We start from the raw sequence: 27,096 nt of genomic DNA, 5'->3' as shown, positions 1-27,096 counted from the left end.
ATCCCCACCCTCCACTAAGACAAGAACACCAGACTTGATGATCTTGAACACCAAGCAGAGTGGAATGAGGGTTATCACCAACGAGGAGATGTCCCTTTACCCCACCCCTTCCTGAATAAGTCAGCCAGGTTACACAGGCTTTTTTTTTTTTTTTAATAAGTATTATTATTATTTAAAGATTTATTTTTATTTATTTATTTATTTATTTTGGCTGCACTGGGGTCTTAGTTGCCACACGCGGGGTCTTAGTTGCCGCCTGTGCACTCTTAGTTGCGGCGCGCGGCGTCTAGTTCCCTGACCAGGGATGGAACTCAGTCCCCCTGCATTGGGAGCGCAGAGTCTTACCCACTGGAACCCCAGGGACGTCCCTACAGAGGCTTCTGACCTCAGGTTCCCAGCAGCCGCTTTAGCTCTCTCCTTCTGCTGTCACCAACCCCCATCACTTCTGACCATCAGCTGTACCGCCGCTACAGCCACCTCCAGCACAGCCATCACCGCCTTCATCAGGGCAGTTACTCTTTGTCACGACTTTCTCTAATTCTTTTTGGTTTGGCCCTTGCTCCTTGATAAAGCTCTCAATCAGTCTTCAGTTATTATTGATCAGCGGGAGGGCTCAAAAGAGTGGAGCTGAGATGCAGGTAAGAATGGAGCAGGACAGCAGGTGGGAGAGTACAGGATCCCCTGTTTTAGGGGTGTTTTTCTCATAAAGAGTTGAAAAGATGGCAGATTCAAACCCCCTCATCCTCCTTCAGACACTGGAGATCGCCTGCTTGCTACCCGGGCCATCACCTGGTGGTAGGATGGTGTCTTCCCCACTCTCTCTTTGAATCTATGTCTTTTGGGGCAGGTTTGGCAAAGATGTACAAAGTATAAATGAAGCTACCAACCAAGTGGGAGTTAGTTCTTGGAACAAAAGGTATTAGAAGAACGCTGGAGCTTAGCCTCTACTGCCTCGTTAGGCAGAATACATGTGACCATGTGATGGGTTCGTATGCTATGCCCAGTGTGTTTAAGATGTATTGACTCTTCTAGTCCTTGGTTTGCAGATGGGGAAATTGAGTCAGAGTGGTGAGTCACTTGTTCAAGGTCACACAGCTGGAGTTGACCTGAGATTTGAATGTAGATCTCGCCCAGTGGGTCTCAGCTGGTACGGATTTTGCCCTCTGGGGTCATTTGACAATGTCTGGAACATTTTGAGTTGTGAAAATTGGGGGATGCTAATGGCATCTAGTGGGTAGAGGCCAGGATGTGTTAACATCCTACAAGGCACAGAACAGTCCCCCACAGCAAAAAATGACCCGGCCCCAAATGTCACTAGCGTTGAGGTTGAAGGCAAAATTCACAACTCAGCCTCAATGTGGGCGAATTGGTCTGAGTGCCACCTGTGGGTTTGTAGAAGCTGACCTAGTTATTGCACTTAGCTTTTCAGTTGAACTTCGGAGGATGTGGGCTCCAAGGTTAACAACTCTCTGTTCTTACATAGGGCAGACCCAGGGCTCTCCCCAGACTTCGGACCAGCAGTCATTTTGATAATGTTGCATTTTGCACCTCCCAGCAGTTCTCAAATAAATGTCACGCAGGGGTCCCCATCTCATCTTGCCTACCTAACAGAAAGGGCCTAGTGCTGGTAAGAGGCTACCATGGCCAGATGTCTCACCCAAGCAATTTCATTTACTCCCTCATATACCCCTGCAGTGGCAGATATGACTATGCCCATTTCTCAGATAAGGCAACTAAGGACGGGGCAGGCAGGAGGGAGGTGAGTCAGATATTGAACTTGGATGTTTTTGATCCAGAGGCCAGTGTTCTTGCCTCTACCTCAGGCAGCCTCGGAACTCCCTCTTCCATTTGTGAATTTCTGGAGGCATCAAGACATTGCCTGCTTTCCTTGACAAGTCAGGGTCTCAGACAGGAGGGTGGCAGCCAGAACCGTTTCTCTAAATCCTGAGGCCACGTCCCATCCCATCGCTACTCTGTTCTGCCACCGTCCCATCCCGTCGCTACTCTGTTCTGCCACCGAATGCAAACACTTTGGCCTTTTGCACGCAGGGCACCATGCTGGGGCGTGGCTGTTATCAGCTTATCTCTCTGGAAGCTTCTCCCTTTTCTAATCCTACTTCAAAGATTTGGGTGTGTGGTCTTGTATTCAAACAATTTAAATTTTAGTGTCTGGTAGGGTCTCTGTTTTGTCTAGATTTGCTTTTACTTTCCCGGAAATTAACCCACCATTCACTTCAAGGAAAGCAAAATTATGTTTTTGGTTTTTTTTTTATCCTGATGAATTTTTAAGTTGTACAAATAGAACACAAATTTTCTCAGTTAAAAAAAAAAACTCCAAAAAACCATTTGGGCAAACCTGAAGTCTCCCCTGACCCAGGCCCCTTTGGCCCAATTCCATCCCCTCCTCGTGGTGAACAGAATAGCCCTTTGGGTATAAATACTTCTGGTACGATTTCCACATGTAGACTTACATCCTAGTTCATATATTGTTCTGCTGTTTGCTTTTTTCACCCAACAGTATGCCTTGGAGTCAGTGCATCCACCTTAGAACAGAATTCTGCATCATACTTTAACCCTTTCTCTCTCTGTGTTTCCAGCGTTTCTGTTTTTAGAGACAAAGCTACGATAAACATTTTTGTCAACATCTCTGTGCAAACATGTAGACCCTAAGGCAGCTGCCTGCAGGTAGAATGGCTTGCTTGAAGGACTCCGGGCATTAAACATTTTCATGCCGACGGCTAAATTGCCTTTCAGGAAACCCATTTCCACTCTCAACTGTGAGCAATGAACCCGTGCAAGTCCCTGACCCTCATGTTAGAGCCAAGTCCTGGCTTCACCAATCAAATTTTCCTGTCTGAGAGGCAAGAATAGGGCTCCCTGCCTTGCAGGTCATTTTCCAGTTACTAATGAGGTGTTACTAACATCTTTTCCAGGGTATCCCAGCTATTCCCAGTCCCTCTTCAGTAAAACAGGCTTTTAAAATCCTCTTCCCACTTAAAAAATTTGGTTGCTTTTACTTAATCGTGTGTGGAAGGGTTTGCTTTTTAAACATTTTTAAACCCTTGTCCCTTGCGAGTGCTTTCTCTGAAAGTCCTATCTGTGCTTGTTTTTAGCTTTGCCGAGGACACCTTCTGTGACACAGACAACTTGGCCTTGGCCCCCTGCCAGGCTGTGAGCGCGCATATGTGTGTGCGTGTGTGTGTGTGTGTGTGTGTGTGTGTGTGTGTGTGTGTGTGTGTCTGGCGGGGGCCTGCCTTCACCTGCTCTTCCTGGGGCACGAGGCGGGATCAAGCATTTAGGCACCTCGTGTTTTTTTCAGTTTCTGATGAGAAATGATGGGAAAAGGTCCTGCCTTGCCTCCTTATTCAGCACTAATAAGGAGTTATGCTGGTGGTTGCATAATTTGAAATCTTTATTCCTCAAATCAAAATCCAGCGGGGGTGGGGGTATAAACCTTACTGGGGGTCAGGGTGCTGAGGCTCCCCAGCCCCCTCATACTCTGGGGGTCCAACAAAGGCGGTGCTTCCTTCTGAGCCCTCGGGACATTGGTTACCTCTTCTCCCCATGCCCCATCCGACACCCCCCCACCCCTCCCCCACCGGTTTTATCAATCTCATCTGTCCAATCCCAAAGTCTTTACCTGAGGCCGTGGACGCAGGCCAGGGGAGAGCTGCTGGTCAAACAGCCTCTGCAGAGATTCCAGGGTAGGGAGGGTCCGGGTGACTTCGCTGGGGGCAAGAGACAGGGTGAAGGTCAAGGATTAGTGAGGACCCAGTGAGGCATCGGGCACACAGGCTCCAGCTGGAGACGAGGCGTGGTCACACCCACTCTGGCAAAGGCAGGGATCCTTCCCAGAAGGACAAGCCGGGGCAGAGATCCAGGCCTGCCGGTACTGGTCCACCTCCTGAGAACCCCCCCACCCCTTCCGTCCTGACCAGGACCAAACTGGAGCCGCGATGCGTAAACCTGATTCACCTTTGTTTAGCCACACTCAACTACGCAGCCCGTAGAAAATTTGAACCTAGAATCACAAAACTACTTAGAAATAATTTAGTAATCTATGGTCCCAAACTTTAGTGTTTATAAGAATCACACCCTCACCGAGTGTTAGAAATGCAAACGTCTGGGCCCCAACCTGCTTTGGTCTGGAATCTGCATTTTAATTTGGTGCCCCAGGGGCTTCGCGTGCCAGCAGTCTGTGCTTTCCGGTTCACATCTCCTCTGAGCAGCTAAGGTGGAGGCCCAGAGAGATCTGTCATTGTCTAGTACGCTGACAATTCCAATACCAGGGCTTTATTGATCCTTTGTTCCCTTCTCATCTTTTCTATTTCCCATTGTTTTGGGCATGGTGGGCAGACAATTTTGAGTTCTATTTTTCATCTATTATTTCATCAAAAACTGTTCATGTTTTTACACATTCAACATTCCTAGTGGTTTCAAAATATTCTCTCAATTAAATGTACCAAAATCAATTGCTAGATATTTGGGTTATTTTGAGATCTTGGTGATTATAAATAAAGGCTGCTGTGAACAGCTTTGTTCATATAGCTCTTCTTTACTTATTTTCAATGACAGTTTTAAGATAACCAGAGATTATGGCTCTCGATCAATATCGTTAAGCCTTTGAGTGACGGTGGCCTTGGGCACTGTTCCAGCCTCCTCATCCTTTGTGCTATCTGAATTCTGTTATTCTCTTCTCTCTCTTTTAGTGGGCATAACAGTGCATTTTAATACTGATGAATTGATTTGCATATCTTTAATTTCTAATGTCTAAGTATTTTTCTGTCTGGTTGGTTTCTATTGTATTTCTCTTCCTATAAACTGTTCATGTCCATTGTTGGTCTTCTGTTGGGAATTTTGTTGGTATTTTTTACATTGGTATAAACTCTTTACTTATTGCTTTGCTTTTTATTTAATCTAGGTGTTGTAAGTTTTTGTTTTTTTTTCCCATTCTGTTGTTTTCACCCTAGGTAGGCTGGATTTCATTTTAAAGTGCTTTATAGTTTTTTATTGCTCTTTTTTTCACCTTTTCCTTGGAAATTTTTTTGCTTACCTTAGTTAAAAATTTATCATCAGTATCTACTCGTGAGCAATTAGTAGCTCACTTTAAATTGGTTTCTCACTCTTTTAAAAATTATGTTATAAACAGGGTTTTGGGGGGTTGTTGTTATATCTTTTTAGTTCCTTACTTCATCTGGAATTTAAAAAAAATATGTGGTGGAAATAAGTTCACCTTTTTCCATGTTGCTATTCATTTTCACTCAACTGCACTTACTCTTTTTTCCACAGTTCTTTTGGGCTAGATCATTGCACAAGCTCATCTTAAATATGATAGGATTTATTTTCAGAATTCATATCATTCATTCAACGAAAACTCTGGAGTGCCTCATATGTACTAGGCAATGTCATGTTCATAGATTTATACATGTCACCATTGCAAGGATGGTGTTGTAGCCTACTGGCTTTGATTGGCCATCCTTGGGATGCCTCTGGGGGCCAAGGATGGGGTGGGGGGAGGTAACTGGCCTGGGGAGGGGGAGGGAAGTGCCAGGCAGACAGGGTTCTCAGTTTCTATCCCACCTCCGACAGAGCTACTCTGTTAACATAGTGGTATTCTGTTTAAACTGTCATTTCATAGAAGAATTCTAGGCCAAAAAAAAAAAAGAAATTCTAAAGCACTAATTTAGAACATGCTTTAACATCAAATAGATCTCCCTCTTTGTTCTCCTTTTTAAAAATGTTATTTTAAAAACACAAGTACATATACACAAACTGAATCTTTAGGATTTTCTAAGAATAATGCTGTTATTCTCTGTATTTCTAACCTTGGTAAAATTTTGAGAAATCTGGCTCTCAGACGTGTCTGGAGGTGTTGGTTAGGGTCAGAATGACCAATGACACATAGGGACTTGAGTTGGAAGACTTAAGAACTGGTCTTATCATACAGAAAGGATTTGTCCAGGGAAGTTACCATCAGCAGGGTCCCTGGGAAGCTTGTCTCAGCTTCAGGTCACCAGCTCAAGGGAAGATGGGGAGCAAAGACAGGGAGGGCTGCAGTCCTCAGGCAGGTCAGACCCCAGAGACAGCCCAGAAGGGGCCTAGGCCCCCTGAGGAAGCCCTTCCAGAAGGAGAGGCTCCTCCCACCTTGGTCTCAGAGAGATGGTTAATTTCCCCAAGATTCCCATTCAGTTTCCAGCTAGCACATCCAGTATCTCCCAACTGGGAACTCCAGACTCAGAAGGAACATTCTGATACTTTGTTGTTTTCTTAATTTTTTCTTCTCTGATTTTTTGCTTCTTTTTCTTTTTGCTTTAGCAAAAATTTCTCATACAGTATTAAATAATCAGGTGATGATGGGCATCTCTTTTTCTTTTATTAAAATGCTTAATGGAATGATTTTAATGTTTCCCTGTTAAGTGTAATTGGTTTTACATTGATACATATTGCATTATTAAGGAGGGATCCTTCTATTCCTTTTTAAATAATGATTTTTAAAAATTAGAAATGACTTTTATCAGGTCTATTAGTACATCTATGCAAATGATTCCCCTATCTCTAATCTCCTGCTAAATTACAGTGTTTTCTTTATGTTAACTCACCCTTACAGTGATTTCTTAGATAAAACCTACATTTTTCATATCACTTAAATTATATTTGCTAGAATATTACTGAAATATTACACATTTATATCAATAAATGAAACTGGATATAGTTTATTTCAGGCTATTATCTTGATTAGGTTTTCGGATTTGAATTGTACTTTTCTTGAGTATTAGGTGATTTTTGTCATTCCTGAATAATTTATAAATCATGGTTATTATTCCTTGAAAGTTCAAAGAGGGCATACATGGTAATTTTTACATTTCATATTTCACATAAAATATTTGTTTCATTTAATTATAATTTGAAGATTTGTAGCCACGTAATTGTACACTGTACTCTTTATTGATTTGGAAATCTTTAATGCAAATTATTAAATCTCCTACATTTCTAATTTTTAAAATTTCCTTAATTGACTTTTTCCTAATTTATTTCTGTTTTTAACTATTTTCCCCCTGCTCTTTTCCTTTCCAGTTGTTGTTATTGTTCATTCGCTTAACAGAGATTTCTTAAAGACTCTGTTTTGTTCACTGCTGTATCTCTAGCCCCTGGAACAGTGCATGGCTTGTAGTTGGCACACATTCAATCTTTGTTCACGAATATTGAATACATTACTGTTTCCAGTACTTTGCATGACCGTGGAAATATCAAGGCAATCAGGGTATGACCCATGATGCCTTCAGGAGACTGAGAGCCTGGATTAAGTTTGTATGCTTGACTTATTGTTCTACACCCCCCTTTCCATAACAGAGCATTTAAAGCTATGGCTTTTCCTCCAAGTAGTGCTTTGGCTGCATCAGCTAGAGTTCTGATATACAGAGGCTTGATTACCCTGGGTTTCCAAACCTATCCCACGTAGGCTATCATTGTGTCAAGTGTCTTCTTTAATTCAGCTGTGATTGGAGATGATCAAGAAAGGCCAGATGGTTGGGTAGTTGTGGCTAGTTTGTTATTTATTTCTATTTTCATCATACTGTGTTCTGGGAACACAGAATGAACACTTTTGCTTTGGGTGTGTTCATATCCAGCTGCTCAGTAGGCTGCTGGGTTCTTATTTTAAGGATCACCAGCACTCTAAAATATCTGGAAAAAAATTCTTGGAAACTTTTTGAAGTGAAGGCTTGTGATTAGTACATTTTCACCAATTTTTTAAATCTGCAAAGACTCCTTTGGCTCTTGAATGATATCTAGGTTGAGTTAATCCCAAGGAGAAGTCAGTAGTCTTCTCCTTGGAGATATTGCTTCAGAATTTTTATTATATCATCAAGGAGTATGAATAATATTAAGTATTGTAATTTTTAAAACTAACAGTGCTGTTCCTAATTATTTACTTTCTGAACTCATCTTCCCTTGTGGTTTAGAAGATTATAAGAAGAGGTTTTGGTGCTGCTATTTGGTTGTTCTGTAATTGGATCTTTATGAGGCTTCTCAATACCTGGATTTAGCTCCTTTATAAACCTGGAAACATTTTTTTCTTTTATATATTTAGTCATCAATTACACATCATTTTTTCCCTGCTTCTTGGAGAGCCCACCCTACCAGCTATAAGTTGAATCTCTATGCCCTCTTTCCAAAGACTATCGATTTCTAATCACACATTCTTGGCATATGCTTATTTAGTCCTCTCATGTTTTTTATATATACTTCCCTGACACTCTGCTCTGTTTTGTGATTTGATTTTCAAGCTTGATTTGAAGACTATGGATGCATTTTATGGCCTCCAATGAAGCAGTTATAATGATGGTATTTTTGTTTTGGTTGGTTGGTTGGTTTATCAAAATCCTTACCCTGCTCTCACTTAATTGATACAATAACCTCTCCCACATTTTATTTTAAAATTCTACTTACAATTCTCCTCATTTCTCCATTTCATGGGTTATCAAGTATTTCCAGACTCTGGAGACTTAATTCTTTATTCTCTTTCTCTGGAAAAGTTTCTGTCTGGTTCTAGATAATCTAACTTAGGGTTACAAATCTTCCTCGAGCCTTTGTGCTGTGGAAGCTCCTTCTTTCAGACACAGGTACTGACATTGTAATGACATTTTTGCGGAGGAGGCTCTTTCACTGTTTCTCACTCTTCAGTTCTCTGTGACTTTCCCATCCTCACCCTGGCGTTTGTGTTGGACCAAGTGGTCTGAGTGGACAAACCTGGCCACCACTGGCACCATCCTCAGCCACCCGTTCCAGCTCCTTCTCCTCCACCCCACCTCTCAACGTCTACCCTGGGCCTCCTTTCCCCTCCATCTGCACTCCCCCTTGCGGTGACCTTACCCCACTCATCTCCCAGCTTCAAGTGCCAACTGCATGCTGATGACTCCCAGATGTATACCCTTACCCCTGAGGTCTCCTGGGCTCTAACTTTTAGAACTAAATCCTTGGTTGGTGGCTCAGCTCACAGGATGTCTAATAGAGCCTCAAGCCAATGGTAGCTCAGAGAAAGATGCCCCTCTTCCACCCCCTCCTCTTTGACTTTCCCCATCTAAGTAACTGGCATCATCCACCACTCAGCTGCTCGCACCAAAAACCTAAGGGTCACTCTCGATTCGTCTTCCCCCGACCCTACATCCATCTGCCAGCTCCACCGTCCACACACGCCCCGGATCACATCAGCTCTCAGCACCCACATGCTCCCAAGCCTTGGGTCATCTAGCTAATATCTATCAGCTGTTCCTGTGTGCCAGGCACTGTCGAAACCCAGGACTCAGCAGGATGCAAAACAGACACAAATCCCTGCCTCCTCTTGCTTCCCTTCTTGTGGGCCACCATCAGGTCACAAATATAGTAGCTCCCAACTGTCTGCTGCTTTGGGTCTGCCTCCTAAGATCCAGTCTCCACTGCCCTGACTCAGATTACGGCACAATCCTGAAAATCTCTACCAGGCCTTGGGAGTCCTGTGTGATGTGGCTCCTGCTGGCGTTGCCAGATAGAACACAGGACACCCAGCTAAATTAGAGTTTCAGATAAACAATGGATAATCTACTAGTGCAAGTATATCCCAATATTGCATGGTATATACTTATGCTAAAAAAGTATTTGCTGTTCATCTAAAGTTCAGACTTAACTGGCCATCCTGTGTTTATATTTGCTAAATATGACCACCCTATACCCGACTCTTCCCAACCTCCACTCCTAACACTTTCCTTCGCTCCTTATGCTCCAGCCCCACAGACTTTTTGTTCCTCGAGGCTGGCCTCATTCCCGCCTCAGGACCTTTGTACTTGACATCCCGCTGCCAAACAGCTGGAGGGCTAGCTCCCTCTTGTCACTGAGGTCCCAGCTCTGTGACTGCCTCAGAGAGGTCTCCTTGACCCCCAAGAGACACTAGCACCCTCCCACCCAACGTCTCTCTAGCACTTTTCCCTATTTTATTTTGTCATGATGTTTACTAAAATTATCTTGTTTAGTTACAGACTTAATCTACCGCTATACTTCCTTGCTAAGACATCAGCTCCAACAAGGTCTAAAGAGCAGGGACTCTGTGCATTGTGTTTATTGCTGCATCCCAGCTCCCAGAATAGAGCTCAGGGCAGGCTCTCCATACATATGTGTTAAGTGAGTGAATGAATGAATGAATGCATTGAACAGCTGTTCCAATCAAAGCAGTTTGAAAACTACTAGTTTATAGTTAGTTTCATGGAACAACATCTGCAGGGGTTGCAGGGGGATGGGAAACATAATTTTTTCCTAAGATTTTCTAAAAGTCCATCCCTAACCGCGTCTTCAAGCCTGGCTATCACTTTGCCTATGAAGCGAAGACAAACAAATGCTGGGGGTAATTTAGAACATCATGCGGTCTCTCTACTTCTAACTCGAAGTTAACTGCTCAGTAAATAAAGGCCTGTGGAAGACTAGAGAACTAGCTATGTTGAGGAAGCTGCTGTCACCATAAGGATGAGGTGACCCAGATTCTAGGAAAGTCCAGGTAGCAAAGCAGTGTTGGGGAAATGTGCTGAGTGTACTGGGTGAAACTTGCGGAGAAACTTAAAGGTATACCTCCTCTGGAAAAGGAAGCAGCAAAGAACAGGATTTCCACTGGAGCAGAAATAAAAGCTTGCTACCAGTCATGATGAAATTGTGTTTCTTGAAAAGAAAGTGCCGTGTGTGTGTGTGTTTCCTAGTGATAAATGATTTATAACAAACAGCATCACATGGAGAAATATCTCTCTGTGGAAATCTATAAAAATGATGGCTCTGGGTCCAATGGGCTGAAACTGCATTAGTTGAAAGCCAATTCACTGAAAGTAAACCTGACTGGCCAATTTGATGAGTGCTCAATTTGTCAAAGAAACTATTTGTTAAATTTACCAGATGTACTGATTGTGCTTTTTAAGAGCCTTTAGAAGGAAAGTTCAATTTGATTGCTGATGATGAAAGATTCTTTTTTGCATAGAAACTAAGCTAAGATAGATATGGCACCAGAGAAACTGACAAAAGAATTTTGAAACTGCTGTATATGTAATAAAACACAAAACACTATATAGGCTGATAAAACCTCACCCACATGAAATGCTATTTTTCCAACCAAAATGTCGACCTTTCATTTGCCATGGGATTGTTCTGGGTCCCTGTGATTTCTTTCAGATGCTTTTAAATGTGATTTTCTCTTTTTTCAAGCATTTAAAAAATTATTTTGTCAATTCTTCAGAGAGCGTATCAGCTTTAAGTTTGCCCTTTTAACAATTAAAATGTAATTAAACTTAATTTTAATGGTAATGAAATTAAAGCACATAATGAAATTAAAACACTAAAAGAAACTGGAATTTTTACCAATTGGTCCTTCAGTGAATTCAATAGCAGAACACTGAAGTTTTGGTGAATTGGCTCACTTTAAAAACCTGCCGTCACTGGCAATCTTGAGCCATCATCACCCACGTAGAAAATAGGCTGATTTTAATTTATCTCCTCTTGGTGCCCTTATGTGCTTATCAAGCGTGCTGGCTGCAGCAAGAAAGACGAACAGCAGCAAAAGCCTCAGCCTCTGGATCCTTAGCAAGTGTGGAAGGGCTGGCAGTGTACTCCCGCCCACCCCTTCCCATAGCAACTGGCCTCGAATTAACTTTCATTTAAAAAAAAAAAGCCAACAACCACCAAGTTCAAATGCCATGAAAACAAAACCTCCAACAACCAGATTTCTAAGCCCCACCAACAGCCCAATTATCCTGAGCTGGACACCCGGGCTAAGTGCAGGGGTCACCCTAACGAGCTGGTTCTCTCGCCCACTGTCCCCCTTCCTCCCATCTTCACAGGCAGCCATTACCCATAGAGCTCCTTGCAGAGGAGCACGGTCAGTTTCTTCAGATGAGGCAGACTGCAGGAGCCCGACTTCACAAAATCAGAGTCCAGGGTGAGCTGAGTGCTTAAATAATCTTGGATCGCTTTCAGATGCTCTTCTGGAAGCCTGAAGAAAAAAAAAAGGAGAGATAACAACATGCTTCTTCGGTTCCTAAACCACAGACACCAACAGTAACAGTTAGAAGAAGAAGTCTGAATTCTCAGAGTCTCCAGCTGAGACACCGGCCCCAGGAGAACATTCGCACACCTGGACAGGCTCCCTGGGTCTTACTGAAGGGGCGGAGATCAGGTCAGACAAGAGTAAAGGGCGTGCAAGGGAGGCTGCCTCTAAACCCACCCATAAAGGCTTTTCCGGTAGGTGGAAGGAAGTGATACTGGCTGGGGATGGGAAATGTTTATCCTTTGAAAAGGAGACAGAACAGCTTTGAAAATGTACAGAGGACTTGTTTTCCTGCTTCATCAATTCCTAAAGATAGGATCTGAGGGCTGAGGGATGCTCTAGTCCAGAGAGGGCAAATGGCTCCAGCTCACAGGCCAACTCCAAGTTCACAGGCAAGGGCCACCTGGAACTCTGTGTCAAGGAGGTTCCCAGTCATCCGAGGCTCCGAGGGGAAGTCTCTGCTGAGTGATGGGGCTGGGGGTATGGTATTGGCAGCCTAGGTGCCGGGCCTTTGCACCCCCAGCCCTTGCCCCTGGTCTGGTCCAGTCCCTTTCAATTACGGATGAAGCACATGGGCCCGAGGCAGGACCTGCCCTCGCCTCACACAGGATGGCCCAGCAGAGGCAGAGCCTGGGCCGCATCGCGCCAGGGCTGCCCCCGAGGTCTGATCACGCCTCTACATTCTATCACCCAGCACCATTTTTTTCTGGATAACTTTTGAGTTTTTGTTCCTATAATAATGAACATTATAATTACAGCAAGTATGTCCTGAGCATAATATACCAGTCACTCTGCTTAGCACTTTATGCATTTTTTCCCCTCTAATCCACAAATCAATGTTATGAGGCAGATATTACTATTATTCCTATTTTACAAACAAGGAAACCGAGGCTCAAGGATGTTGATTTACGTGTGTGAAAAAATTCGTACAAGCCTTAAATAGCTTTGCTCCAGCCTTGCAATTAAGTTGAAACTAGAGGTCACAGGGTTTTTTTTTCTGTAGGATCCTTGGAAGAATGAAAGGCTGTTGCTCTTAAGACTGAAAAGACATAGATTAGCCATTTTGACTTATTTAGCCTGAGAAGTCAGCAACTATTTACATACCAGTTATCAGAATATTTAAGTTTAATCTATACTTATTCTGAGTCTTGACACCATAAAAATCCAGTTTCTGACTCAGTCTGTTTTGCTGAAAAGGACAAAATCTCTCCTACAGCATTAAGATATGTACTTTAACAGTTCTCGTGCTTATTGACTTGTAACTTTGAGACCATCAGTACTTGCTTTAGGAAGCTGTATTTGTTAAAATGTTTGTTGTAGAAAAGTGTTGACATAAAGATGTTAAACTGTTTATTAGAGAAGGTTGATTTTACTCAGCAGTCTTTTATTAACTATGACCTAACTGATTAGATCTAATTAACTTGCACAAAAGACGGTGCAGGTTGTCTTATAATTAAGAATAATCTAAAGGCAGTCCTCTGTGTACAAAGCTATTTTACAAGCAACATAGATTAACTTGCAAACACAAGGCAGAAGCTTAGTTTTTCATGACCCAGAAGAAAACTGAGGGCAGGCACCATGGTCCCTCCAATGTGCTCCACCCACACACCTCCATCTCCAAGCAAAAGTTTTAGGCAAGTTCCATTGCCGTTTGTTAGCTGAGAAGCCACACCAGAGAGGGCGGGCCTCCCGTGCTCACCAGCCCTCAGCTGCCCCCGCCCCCTCTCAGGAGGCTGCGTGGAGGCTTGGCTGAACACCTGTCCTGCCCCACTGGGCCCTGAGTCCCTAGAGAAGACCTGTCCCTAGAGAGGAGGGACTGACAAGGAGATGTAGCCAACAGACCACGTGGGAGAGTCAGGAGGAGATGGGCAGCAGTGGCACCATTGAACATCCTTGCCTATTTCCTCAAGGACTGCCCTGCATTTAACACCTAAACCTGGAGAGAAATAGAATCTCAAGGAAACTAAACAATGGGCTCTGCCTGAACTATTTTAATAAGCATTTGTTATATAGATACATATATCAGGATAATCATAACGGATCAACATATTCAAAGCACTGGATATTTAGCTTCTTGATAAATAGCACAAGGAATTCCAGGAGTGTGCAGAGAATACAACCTGGCGGGCCCGGAGAAAAATTAGAGGAAATGTCAAGGTGGAAATATAGAAACACCAGATATCTTAGCAACCAGTGGCTTGTGTGTACCTTCAGGCATTTCCTTTGTATTTGGCTAAATCAGATGGTAGGTGAGCAGCCCTGGCTGTCTCAAATTAATCTTTCAAGTTGAAGATGTTGCATTAGCCCTGCCAATAGAATATTCTTTGGAGGGTCTTTTTCTCATGAAGAAACAAAAAAATGTTTTAAAAGTTTTAACACATGGAGATGGCTGTGTACTAATTAATTCATTCAACACAGATCTAGGGAGTGCCGACTCCGTGCTAGGTGACATGCTGGGTGCTGGGGACACGGTTCCCCTCACGGAGCGTCCTCCCTGTGGAAGCCATCCCCTGGCCTGTGTTAAAGTCAGGGCCTCTGATTTGCAAAATAACCAACGCCCCTCCCAGCCGTATCTCCACCTCCCATCATCCAGCCTGGGCCTGCTGAGGGAGGCGAAGGAACTGCAGGACCTCATCCACATGGACCAGTCTGGTACCACATACGGGGCCAGATCCTGAGAGCCCTGGATCAGGGCAGGTGAAACAAAGTGTTAAAAGGATTGCACCTCACTCCTGCCACCACAGAGAAAGGAGTGGCACGCGGTGTAGACCTCACAGCCCACACCACACATGGAAAAATTGCTCTGACCCGTTTCCCGGTGACAAGGAAGTTGGCCTCCTTTGCATGGGGCCCAGAGCGGGTCCAGGCTGCAGTGCAGGCAGCTCCTCCACTGGGACCATCTGAGTCAGTGGACCGCGTGGTGGGAGGAGTCTTCGGGGTGGGAAAAGATGCCATGTGAGTTCACGGCAAGCCCCAGCAAGGGAATCACAGCATAGGCCCCTGAAGTCTGGAGCAGGGCCATGCCACCTGCAGCAGAGAACTACCCATCATTCCAGAACCAGCTCCTGCCACGCCGCGGGGCCTGGGGGACATGGAGCACCGGGGCAGGGCCGTCCAGTGCCCGTGCAGCCAGAGCTGCCCCGCGAGCTGGGCTCCCTCAGACCCGCCGTCGGGGGGCTGGCGGGCTCCACAGCAACCTGCCCTAGGGTGGAAGAGGCACCTCCAGGACAGAGCACAGGGTGGGCTACCCGGGTGTGGCGGGGCCTGCCAGGGGGGACTCACCCACTGGTGTCCATGGTCTGCAGGCGCTGGAACAACGTCTCCGAGAGGCTTGGCCGGCTGACCTCCGTGGCTCGAGGATTCTCGTTGGAAACAGGGACCTCCTTGGCCTCACATGGCCCGGCAGATAAATGGATGTTTCTGGGTGGCAGCTCGGGGGGAGACAGGACTCCTTCTACCCAAGACAAGAGCAGGAGTGCCGTCTGGGCTGCGTGCTCCCTCCCTCGGGATCACCGCCCGCGGAGAGGGGCACGTGGCCCACCCTCTCCGCCCTCTGTGCGGTGATCCTGCCCACCCGCCATGTGGGGTCCAGGCCACGGCGCCCAGCTACAGACCCGTCTGTGCCCGCACTGTCCCCTCCCGGCCCCGCTCCCTTGCCAGCTGGCTCCTGGGCTAGATGGGGAGCCTGCCAAGGGCAGGGACCTGGTCTTGTTTGTCTCTGCCCCGGGGCCCAACACAGAGTTTGTCCCCTTGAGGAGCTCTGCAAACACCTGCTGGGGTCCGATGGCCACACGGCAGGGCTGCTGGCCTCGGACGGCTGCAGCCAGCAGCCCCAGAAGCTCAGCAGGACGGCCGGCTTCGGGGCAGAGCAGGGGCCCTGGACCGGCAGAGGCTGGGCTCCCGTCATGGGAGGAGCTGGACCGGGGAGCAGGCAGGGCTGGCCCCACTGCTCCTCTCTCTCCCACCCTGGCCCCCTTTTCTTTGCCCTTTCTCTCCAGCCTCTGTCCTTCTTTCTCTCTCCCTCCAGACCCCCAGAGACAATGAAAGAAAGTGAGGGGCTCCCTCCACCCAGGGAACTGAGATATGAAACAAATGACTTGGATTTGGCCTGGGGGATGGGACTCCTGCCCGTTCACCTTGAAAACTTCCATCCTGCCCGTACCACAGACGGGTGAGGGTCCTGAGCCCCTGGGGTCTGCGACCTCCTGTCGGAGCCTTTTTTCACACGGAATGGCTGCCCCACGGCTCTGGACACAGAGCTGCCCGGGGACATTCTCTTTAAAGGATGATGGGTGGGGCTGAGTTCCTTCACTTCCTCACCTGGCTTGGGGTTCCTTCAATGGTCATGGTCCCGTTTTGAGCCCCCTGGGGACGGGCAGCACCTTGAGGAGACCTGAGCCAAATCCGACCCCTTGGACTGGGGGTGGGAGAGGCTTGGGTTCAAGCAGACAATGGGCCTTTTTTGGTAAGGGAAGCCAGCCGTCCTGAGATTGTGCTTCTCTTTCCAGATCTTTTGGGGGGTCTTTTTCTAGTGTTGGGGTCTTTCTTTAGACGGCCATGCCCAGAGGGGCAGAAAAGCTGGCCTAGGGGGTGAGAGGGAAGTGCGGAGGGCATTTCTGCACGATGGCTTCTCGGTGTCGAGGCCGAGCCTGGGCTCCTGGGGACAGCTGGGGGACATGCGGCCCAGGCACAGCGCTGGCGAGTGACCCTGGACTCACACGTGGACATGTCGGCTCTGGCTATTTCACAGCTGAGGGCGCCTCTTACTGGGCCAGGGAGGCGACAAGGGACACGGCTGCCTGGGTCCCCTTCACCTCTGCAGACCTGCGCTCCTTTTGAAACACTCTGCCTGGCCCTCGTCTCCTCCGGGAGCCGGTGAGACGGCTCTTCAGAGTTTACCCTCGGAGGAGGCGGCCGACATGCAATCGCTCACCTGTCTCCAGGCAGGTGGGAGGAAGGGTGGCCCACGGAGCAGGCTGCAAGGACGCCCAGCACGTGGCGGGCAGCAGCCAAGGATGGGCGGAGTCAGGCCGGGGACCCCACACCTCTGGTCTAATCTGTCCTTCAGGGGAGACGCCGGGGGTCCCGGTTCCAAGCCCTGGGACTTAGGAAGAGCCCTGACCAGTTGAGAGGTTCAGTTACGTATGTCAGGGCTTTCTTTCAGGACATGAACTTTTGAGGGGAAGAGAAGGGGAGCTCCCCCGCTGCACTGCCTCTCTCTGCCCGACGCTCGCTCTATTAGTCTGTCCCTCCCCTGTCTAAACAGCAGGACTGACTCTCACATACCTTTTAGGGGCTGTACTTTATTTTCTTTTAATGATGATATAAAGAAACATCCTTTCTCATCCTTCCAGCTTGGCGCAACAATCTCCTTCCTCATTCTCTTCACAGCAAAATTCAGCTAATTATTTTGACAATGATTTTAGCTGCATTTATTGAGTGCTTACTATGTACTGGGCGCTGGGATCTACACTGACTCCTTTGACGACACCCTGAGAGGTAGGTATTATTTTTAGTGTCTCTTTAAGAGAGGTCTGTGGTTTAGAGAGGTTAAGTAATTCACCTACGGTTACACAGCTAAGAATATGGGGTGCAGGAAGTTTGACCCAGCTCTGTCTGACCCCAGAGCCTGTGTTCCTAATTGGTCTTTAACCACCACGTCACCCGCTCTGATAACCGGACCCACCCAATCTACAAGCACTTGAAGTGAGAGAAAAACCCCAGAACTTCACTATGGGACTTAGATGGCAGGCAGGGTCCCGGAGGCACCTTCCCCTCCGTGCCTTCCTACCTGTCTCCTCCTCCGGCTCATCGCCTGCGTCCTCCTCCTCCAGCGGCACAGGATACTGCAGGTGGGTTACCAGGCCCATGTTTTCCTTCTTGTAAAACTCGATAAGCTGGTCCAGCTTGGTGAAGAACCTCATGGGGACGCCTTCGGATGCCTGAGGACAAATCCCAAGCAGAAGCACATTGAACAGGCTGGAACATCACCCAACCACAAAGGCCACCTGCAGCAGAGACCAGCGAGGCCGAGGGAGTGACCACGATCCAGAAGAAGCCCTGGGCTCCTGCGCAGGGCCTGCCTGCGACGCCCACACCCTCACAGCCCCTAAGAGCCACTCTGCAGAACGCACAGATAGGACAGTTTTAAAGATTTTTTTCCTTCAGTTTTTAAAAAACTTTTATTTTTAAAAGTATTATGTTACCAAGTAATGCATTTTCATTATGGAAAAAAATTTAAATACAGAATTAAAAAAGAAATCACCTGTAGTCCCACAACCCCAAGAGACCTATTTTTTATAGTTTAGAATATTTTTTCTAGACCTCTTGTGTGTATGTGTGTGTGTGTGTGTGTGTGTGTGTGTGTGTTTGGTGGGGGGAGTTATTACCCCACCCCCAAGATCATTTATTTTTAAACATGGGAAAAATCTATTATAGCAATCGTTTTGCTTTTATTTTTATATTTTTCATTTGATATAATTCTGTTTTGTCAAAACTCAGAAAATGGTTGAGGCAGCACAAAAATCTTCCCTGATTTGTGTCTCTGTTGTTGATGACAGAAGAGCAGGAGGGTAATTCTACTGGGCTGTTCAAATGCCCTGGGGCCAGGTCTCCTTCTTATCGCCTGGTGGCTCCAGCAGGAAACTCAAGTTCGTCCCTCGGCAGCCAGCCCCTCCCACTGAGGCCCCGCCCCTGCTGAAGCCCCGCCCACATGAAGGCCCCGCCTCTGTGATTCCCCCTGGTGGGCTATATCAGGCAGCAGGGTAGGATGGGAGAACTGCAAGCAGGAGGCTTAGGGTCTCACCAGTGCTGTACCCTACTGCTCCTAACCCAACATGTCCCAACATCCTGTCCATCCTCCCTGCCCAGTCCCCTGCCCCGCCCCTCCTTGGTGTTCCATCTCAAGGAATGGCACCACTGTCTCCCCACCTGCCCAGTCAGAGACCCAGAGGACTTCTCCCTCCCCCGGCACAGATGGCAAAACTGGACAGTGTAAGGCCGGGTGTTCCTGATCCAGCCAAGAAGATGCTGAGCGAGGTTGCAGCCCCAGGTGGAGGAGAGTGATGCAGCCGGGCTTTAGGGAAGAGCAGCGAGCCGGGGGCAGCTGGTCAGAAGCAAGAGATCAGGCTGCTGGTGGGTACAGGGATGAGCCCCAAAGAGCCTCCCCCTCTGGGTGGGGCTTCCCAGGCGTTGAAGGGGCAGAGAGCCTATGAGTCACCCCCATTATCATAGTAGCTAACAGGTCAATGACATTCATGTGATCTAAAAAGGAGTTGAGGAGGGGCTATCTTTGGAGTTAGAGGTCAGGGGCCCAACTGCTCCTCCGGGGGCTGCCTGCTGCTGGGACCCATCGCCCATGGGAAAGGAGAATAGGGAGATAGGGTGCACGTTGGAAAGCCCGCCCAGGTCGGTGGGGTCTGGGCTGAGCGAGGCTGGATCGTCTTGACTCGCCCACCTTCAAGTCAGGTGCCTATTGTTCTGGCACGGTTGGCACTGACGTGGGAGGTCATCAGGGCCACAGGTAAGTGGGGTTGGGAGAGCAGACAAGGCAGGATGACCCAGACCGGGACAGATGCAGACATCTGGGAATGGACCAGGACTCAGACCTGTCCCTGAGCCCTGTTCCTGGTGGTAACCCCAAGTAGCGGTGAGGATGCGTTTGCCTTCAGAGACTCCACCGCCTTCAGAGACCCTGTCTCTCCGTCACTCACCTTCACTCAGGCTCCACACTTGCCTCTCTGTCTCCCCTTGTCTCTGTCTCTCTCTCCACAAGTATCTGCGTGTGGGATGCAATGCACGCACGTATAAATCTGTACGTGAGGGCACGTCTCTGTGTTTGAGTGTGTGGCTTAAGCTATTCAGTAAATTAGTAGAGAGTTTAACAAAAGGCCGGGCCTTCTAAAAAGTAACTTAAATAGGTTGAAAACCCAAAGTGAGCGGAATAACAAAAATAATTTGACACGACACAAGGTCGATGAACTCGATTCAGTTAAAGCAGTCATGACAAGTGTCATCCTGTCAAAGAATTTACAGCTAATGGATGACAAGCCATTAGGCATATGGAAAAAGGATGTGAAAGTATCAAAGAAAGTCAAAGTGAAACGACTCATGTGTGAGTCTGGAAAAGGGTTCTCAGCTGGAGGAGGTCTGGGGAATGTGCGTTTGAGAGAGCACATGAGCTATGGCGATTTAGATGCACCAATGCTGAGACACGTATTATTTTATGTACTGCTAAAAGCTAAAGCATAAACCAAGATACACTATCAAGCTGTGGGTACAACTGATTTCGGAGATGTTAATGTGACAAAATAAACACCTTAGAATTGATGAAATACGCCGGGTACTAAGCGTGCAGAAGAACAGAACACTCTAAAATTCATCTGAACCCTATGGTTCCAGTGAGGGAGGAGGTGGGCGGGTGCTGAGCGCTGAGACAGAGCTGCTGGGACACTGCGTGTGCTTGGACTGGTCACAGAGGCCAGGGAACCAGGGCCTGGTGAACCACCGCTGCTGGCTGCCCAGGTGGCCCAGGTTCCCAGGAAGGTGGAGAATGAGGGTTGAGTCCAATCGCAGCCCCGCTCATGGGGGTGAGGAGTGCAATCTGGACAGGTGGGTCGGAGGCTCTGTATGCCTAGGAAGGAGGAGCCCAGCCACGGCCTTCTCACTCCTGAGCTGGGCCGAGAAAGGCCCTCTGTCAGGCAGGATGGCCAAGTCAAAGCCAGGAGTGGGAGTCGGGGTTTCCAAGTGGACAGTGCCTTGACCGTGGGCCAGCAGGAGCACTGGGGCCCCGTGGGGATGGGTGCCTGGTCAAGTCTGATTCTGCCTGCCCATGCAGCCCATAGTCAGGGGCCAGATCTGCTTACTGTCGTGTCCCCAGATGGTGCCAAAGGGCCTGGCCGTCGTGGGATGCTCGGCAGTTAGTGCTTGGATGGATTTGCGGGATTAGGGTCAGGATGAGTCAGGGGGAGAGATGGTCAGAGAGGACCCTATGTGGGCCTGGGGCGGGGGATACGGAGAAATGGCTGGGGGGAGGGTAGGTAGCAGGAGAGCACCCCCTTCCTTCACCCTCAATCTGATCTGCCAAAGGTGATGCCTTTCCAACACTTTAAAATGTAAAATGTCTGACTACAAGGTCGTCGTGTGTATCAGTCAGGTCCAGGCAGGAAGCAGATGCCACATTCGCCTGGGGGGATTTCAGAAGGACTTAGCGGGCAGGGTGTAGGAATACACCTGCGAAGTGGGGGAGCAGTTTCCCTCCTGATCCAAGCATGCGGGGGGACAGACGCAGGACCCAGAGAGGGCTGCCAGGCCGGAGCTGAGGCCTTCCGTGACGCCAGCCCCATAGGGAGGGAGCAGGGGTGGGAGGTCCCCCACCCTCCCATCACGCAGCCGTGCCTCCCATCCTCCAAACACCACCGGAAGCCAGGGGATTTGGAGGGGGTCTGGGCTCGAACGTGGGACACACAGCACAGAAGCAGCCCACGGAGCCCACGGTGACAAGACGCCCAGGGAAGCGGTGGGAAAGTAAGGCTCGCGTGTCCTGCAGGCAAGGGCAGCCCTCACACCAGGAGGGGAGACCGGCCACGCTTCTGGGGCAGGGGGCTGCCCTGGATCCTTAACGGCCACCAGATTTCAATTCCTCATTCCACAGCCGCTGCCTTCCTGAAGAGATTCACCAAGTCATTCCGAAACAGAGAAGGAAACCCTGAAGCCCACGCTAGCCGTTCGCTGCGGACAGCGGCCCTCACAGTTACAGATGCTCCCCAGGGTGGTGCGCCGGGGGAGTGATGGGATTTCTGCTCTGCGGCAACTCTCCCACCACCAGGAACAAATTTCTTCTCTCTGTGGCAGATCCCCAGTGCACAGAGCAGAAGCTTGATCTGAAAAACACAGAGCAGCAATTCCTGCGTAAAGTCGGCTCTGAATTTACGACGTGCGGGGCAAAGAGCAGACGTCCCTCGTGGTTTGTGGGATCGACTGAATGGACGTGAATTTATGTTCATCACCAAAAGCGATGCAGGAAAAAAAAAGTGGTTAGTTCAGATCGTGAAACAAGATACCTAACTCTTCTCTTGCCTCCTCTTTCCAGGTCTATGGAAATTTCCAGGTGATTTCCAGCAAGATCATTTCAGGGAGTCCCTGCAGACAGCGCCTTGCCAAGCCCAGCCGTGCCTGCCTCCCCACAAGCTTATAAGTTTTCGAAGGAAAGGGACCCTGCTAGGTTCAGCCTCATGCAGTCCCCCAGGTGCCTTGCACGGCTAATGACAGTCCCTACCCCTGTTTTGAGACATGTGTGCAGTGCCTAAAACGGACTTCACAGTTGAAAAGCTGTAGCTTCCCACACTGCGATGTGGGTTGCTGAGCCGGACTCTGCAGGGAGAGACCCCTTCACTCTACGGCTTGGCACCTGTGCTCGTCCAGGTACAGTACTCCTGGGAAAGTGCAGAGCAAGGGGACAGGGCTGCCCCCCGCCCCCCAAGGCCCCAGACCACTAGGGTCTTTAAAACAAAGGACAGCTGATGTCCAGACTGTTGGAAGCTCAGGGCTGCGGCCTCTGAGAAATGTGGTGTTTCCAGAACTAGTTCTTGGGCTCTGACTTTCAGACACCCTCCAGGGGAAGGCGGAGCAAGGCAGGGAGGCCGGAGCACCCTGCAGGCCGAACTTTCCCAGAGGGTAATTTTAACTTCAGTGCTGTCTGCTGTCACTAAATGGGGAACTGAAAGAAGGCGAGGGCCCCCAGGAGGAAGCCACCAAGGGGGCGCCGGGAAGACGCTGCTGCCCGGCACCTTCTCCTCGGGCCCTGCCAGGCTTCGTTTTAAAATGAAAAGTATATACAAGCATTGTGGAAATTTTACAAATAATGGGAAAGTGTGCAGAAGTGGTGGTGGGGCAGTGGGCTTATTATCCCAACTATAGCAAAGCGTTTCTTTCAAGTCGGTGGGAAAGTCACTAGAAAGATCTTAAGCAGGGAGACAATACCATTTGTCTGCTGTGATGAGAATGGCGGGGTGGGAGGCGCTGGTGTCATTACTGTTTCTGTTTTCCCAGTGGGGAGACCCTGGGCCTGAGGAGGCTGGAAGGGTGTCGGAGGCCTCAGAGGCAGTGGCGGGTGTAGAGCTGGATTCAGCCCAAGCCCCGGAGTCCCCCAGACCTGGGGCTCCCACACGTCCAGAGGCAGCTGCACTGATGGAGCAGAGCGAGGGGTAGTGTGGAATTTGGCTGTCCAGGTCCAATCCCCGCCCCCAGCAGCATTTCCTCCACTCAGACATCAGCTCAGCAGGGGCTGGACTCCCCACCCAGGCCTGCCCACCTCTCACTGTCTGGAAGCCACCTCCTCCCGCCCTGCCTCTGCCCTCCAGCACCTCTGCCAGCCCCTGAAATGCTTTCCTTGGTCTTTCTTCTGCCCTCAGGACTGGTCTGAATCTTTAACCACCTCGTCTCCCCCAAACCTCTTTCTAAGAGTCACAGACTCCAACTTGGGTGAAGGAGGGAGAGGCAGAGAGACCAGATCGTGGGTCTCTTGGTTCTGTTGGGACCTGCAGAGTTTGGATTTTGTTCTAAGAGCGATTTAAGTGGAAGATGGGGGCCCCGGCAACCCCACTCTGGTGCTTGAACCGGGGAGGTGCAGTGGAGGGGGAGGGGCTGGTGAGGGCGTGGGGCTCGCCAGGGAGCGTGACTCCAGATCCCCGACTTGGGGAACTTGGCTGATGTCGCTGCCATTTGATGAGATGGGAAAGGGGGGTGCGCAGGCGGGTTTGGGAAGAGCCCTGGAGAAAAGCTTCAGATCCAGAAATCCCTCTTCAGCCATCTGACCTGGAATGGACCCCAGGATGTGTCTCCTTAAAATCCGATCAGCTCTTCCTTTTTCCCTTCCCTTCTCCTTTTTTCTTTAAGACATGTATCATTTTGCTTTCTTTCCTTGCTCTTCCTTTGAAGTGGCCAGAGCCAGTGGGGCTTTGGGGCTGGGGCCAAGGAAGTGGTCAGGGGGCAGAGGAAGTAGCTGGGGCAGGGAAGTGATCGGAGCCTTAGAAGCCGGCCTGGCCGGGGGCCCAGGGGCAGCAGAGCAGAAGACTGGCTACGCACAGGGAAACGAGCAAACGAAATATATGGAAAAAAGGGGGCGGGTCTCTCACTGCCAGAGAAGGGAGTTAGGTTAGAATGAACTCTGTAGTGTTCAGCTGGAAGGGGAAGCTTCATTGTGAACTCAGGGTTTTTTACTATATACAGGTAAATACTGATGCAGGCGTGAGTGCGTGTGTGTGTCCACACACATTTCCCAGCTCTGTCTTCTGAGAGGATCCAGAAGCAACAACACCCCAGTGGCAATGAACCCACCTAAATACCACTCTCCAACAAAAAGAACCAGACTCCTTGGAGAGAGGGCTGGGCTAAATCTAGGGCTGGGGCAGGAAAGGTATATGTGGGCCTGGAACATCTGTTGCCCCAGAAAGTATGGAAATGTTCACAAAATGATAAAGATTTGTCAAAAGGGTACAGGAGTCAGGAGACAACTGAAAGGACAGTTGAAAGGACCATCTGGCACAATTTGAGCATCAAAATGAATAATAAAAATAATTGTAATTCACTGAATAAAATAGGAATTCATGAGTCTATACTCACGTAAATAAATGAGAAGGGAAAGCTCTTTCTCACAGTAGAATGCCAATTAGTAACTGTCACAGGAATGATGGAAATAGTCACCATTTGGCAACCTTCATATAATAGCCGATTCAAGAAAGAATCAACAGATGCCAAAGACGTTAAAACTAGTGGGGGAGCATCTGAGGAGGAGCAGTCTCTCTAGATTGCTTCAAAGTGTCTTCCCACAAAAGAGTTAATCATTTTAAAGGGGAAAATAGTAACTTTACAATGAGAAAAGCTGGCAGACCAGGTTTTATACACCTCACTTACACCAATGGACAGATCATCCAGACAGAAAATTAACAAGGAAACACAAGCTTTACATGATACAATAGACTAGATAGATTTAATTGATATTTATAGGCCATTCCATCCAAAACCAGCAGATTACACTTTCTTCTCAAGTGCACACAGAACATTCTCCAGGATAGATCACATCTTGGGTCACAAATCAAGCCTCAGTAAATTTAAGAAAATTGAAATCATATCAAGCATCTTTTCTGACCACAACGCTATGAAATTAGAAATCAATTACAGGGAAAAAAACGTAAAAAACACAAACACAAGGAGGCTAAATAATATGTTACTAAATAAGCAAGAGATCACTGAAGAAATCAAAGAGGAAATCAAAAAATACCTAGAAACAAATGACAACAAAAACACGATGGTCCATAACCTATGGGATGCAGAAAAAGCTGTTCTAAGAGGGAAGCTTATAGCAATACAAGCCTACCTCAAGAAACAAGAAAAATCTCAAATAAACAATCTAACCTTACACCTAAAGGAGCTAGAGAAAGAAGAACAAACAAAATCCAAAGTTAGTAGAAGGAAAGAAATCATAAAGATCAGAGCAGAAATAAATGAAATAGAAACAAAGAAAACAATAGCAAAGATCAATAAAACTAGAAGCTGGTTCTTTGAGAAGATAAATGAAATTGATAAACCTTTAGTAAGACTCATCAAGAAAAGACAAGGAGAAGACTCAAATTAACAGAATTAGAAATGAAAAAGGAGAAGTTACAACAGACACTGCAGAAATACAAAGCATCCTAAGAGACTACTACAAGCAACTCTATGCCAATAAAATGGACAACATGGAAGAAATGGACAAATTCTTAGAAAGGTATAACCTTCCAAGACTGAACCAGGAAGAAATAGAAAATATGAACAGAGAAATCACAAGTAAAGAAATTGAAACGGTGATTAGAAATCTTCCAATAAAGAAAAGGACCGGATGGCTTCACAGGTGAATTTTATCAAACATTTAGAGAAGAGCTAACACCCATCCTTCTCAAACTCTTCCAAAAAATTGCAGAGGAAGGAATACTCCCAAACTCATTCTACGAGGCCACCATTCCACCAGGAAAAGATACTACAAAAAAAGAAAATTACAGACCAATATCACTGATGAATATAGATGCAAAAGTCCTCAACAAAATACTAGCAGACAGAATTCAACAACACATTAAAAGGGTCATACAGCATGATCAAGTGGGATTTATCCCAGGATTGCAAGGATTCTTCAATATACGCAAATCAATCAATGTGATACACCATATTAACAAACTGAAGGATAAAAACCATACGATCATCTCAATAGATGCAGAAAAAGCTTTTGACAAACTTCAACACCCATTTATAATAAGAACTCTCCAGAAAGTGGGTATAGAGGGGAACTGCCTCAACGTAATAAAGGCCTTATATGACAAACCCACAGCCAACATCATTCTCAATGGTGAAAAACTGAAACCATTTCCTCTAAGATCAAGAACAATACAAGGATGTCCACTCTCACCACAATTATTCACCATAGTTTTGGAAGTCATAGCCACGTGAGGCAATCAGAGAAGAAAAAGAAATAAGAGGAATACAAATCGGAAAAGAAGTAAAAGTGTCACTGTTCGCAGATGACATGATACTATACATAGAGAATCCTAAAGATGCCACCAAAAAGCTACTAGAGCTAATCAATGAATCTGGTAAAGTTGCAGGATACAAAATTAACACACAGAAATTTCTTGCATTCCTATACACTAACAATGAAAGATCAGAAAGAGAAAGTAAGGAAACAATCCCATTCACCACTGCAACAAAAAGAATAAAATACCTAGGAATAAACCTACCTAAGGAGGTAAAAGACCTGTACTCAGAAAACTATAAGACACTGATGAAAGAAATCAGAGATGACACAAACAGATGGAGAGATATACCATATTTTTGGATTGGAATAATCAATATTGTGAAAATGACTAACTACCCAAAGCAATCTACAGATTCAATGCAATCCCTATCAAATTACCAATGGCATTTTTTACAGAACTAGAAAAAAAATCTTAAAATTTGTAAGGAGACACAAAAGACCCTGAAGAGCCAAAGTAGTCTTGAGGGAAAAAAATGGAGCT

General features: G+C 47.2%; 1 protein-coding gene across 1 annotated transcript in view; it reads right to left on the bottom strand.

Annotated features, from left to right (window-relative positions):
- The window catches only part of INPP5D (inositol polyphosphate-5-phosphatase D), a 129,503-nt gene that overhangs the window by 50,854 nt on the left and 51,553 nt on the right, over window positions 1-27,096 (bottom strand). The window contains exons 3-6 of the mRNA XM_036858902.1: window positions 17,844-17,994; window positions 15,335-15,506; window positions 11,858-11,998; window positions 3,641-3,728 (exon numbers count right to left, since the gene is read on the bottom strand). Of these exons, the coding sequence (XP_036714797.1) occupies window positions 3,641-3,728; window positions 11,858-11,998; window positions 15,335-15,506; window positions 17,844-17,994 (552 nt within the window). The remainder of the gene's footprint in view (window positions 1-3,640; window positions 3,729-11,857; window positions 11,999-15,334; window positions 15,507-17,843; window positions 17,995-27,096) is intronic.

This window comes from Balaenoptera musculus, chromosome 7, assembly GCF_009873245.2.
Source record: "Balaenoptera musculus isolate JJ_BM4_2016_0621 chromosome 7, mBalMus1.pri.v3, whole genome shotgun sequence".
Taxonomy (NCBI): domain Eukaryota; kingdom Metazoa; phylum Chordata; class Mammalia; order Artiodactyla; family Balaenopteridae; genus Balaenoptera; species Balaenoptera musculus.
Note: the sequence above shows the minus strand (reverse complement) of the source record. Positions and strands in the feature narration are given on the sequence as shown.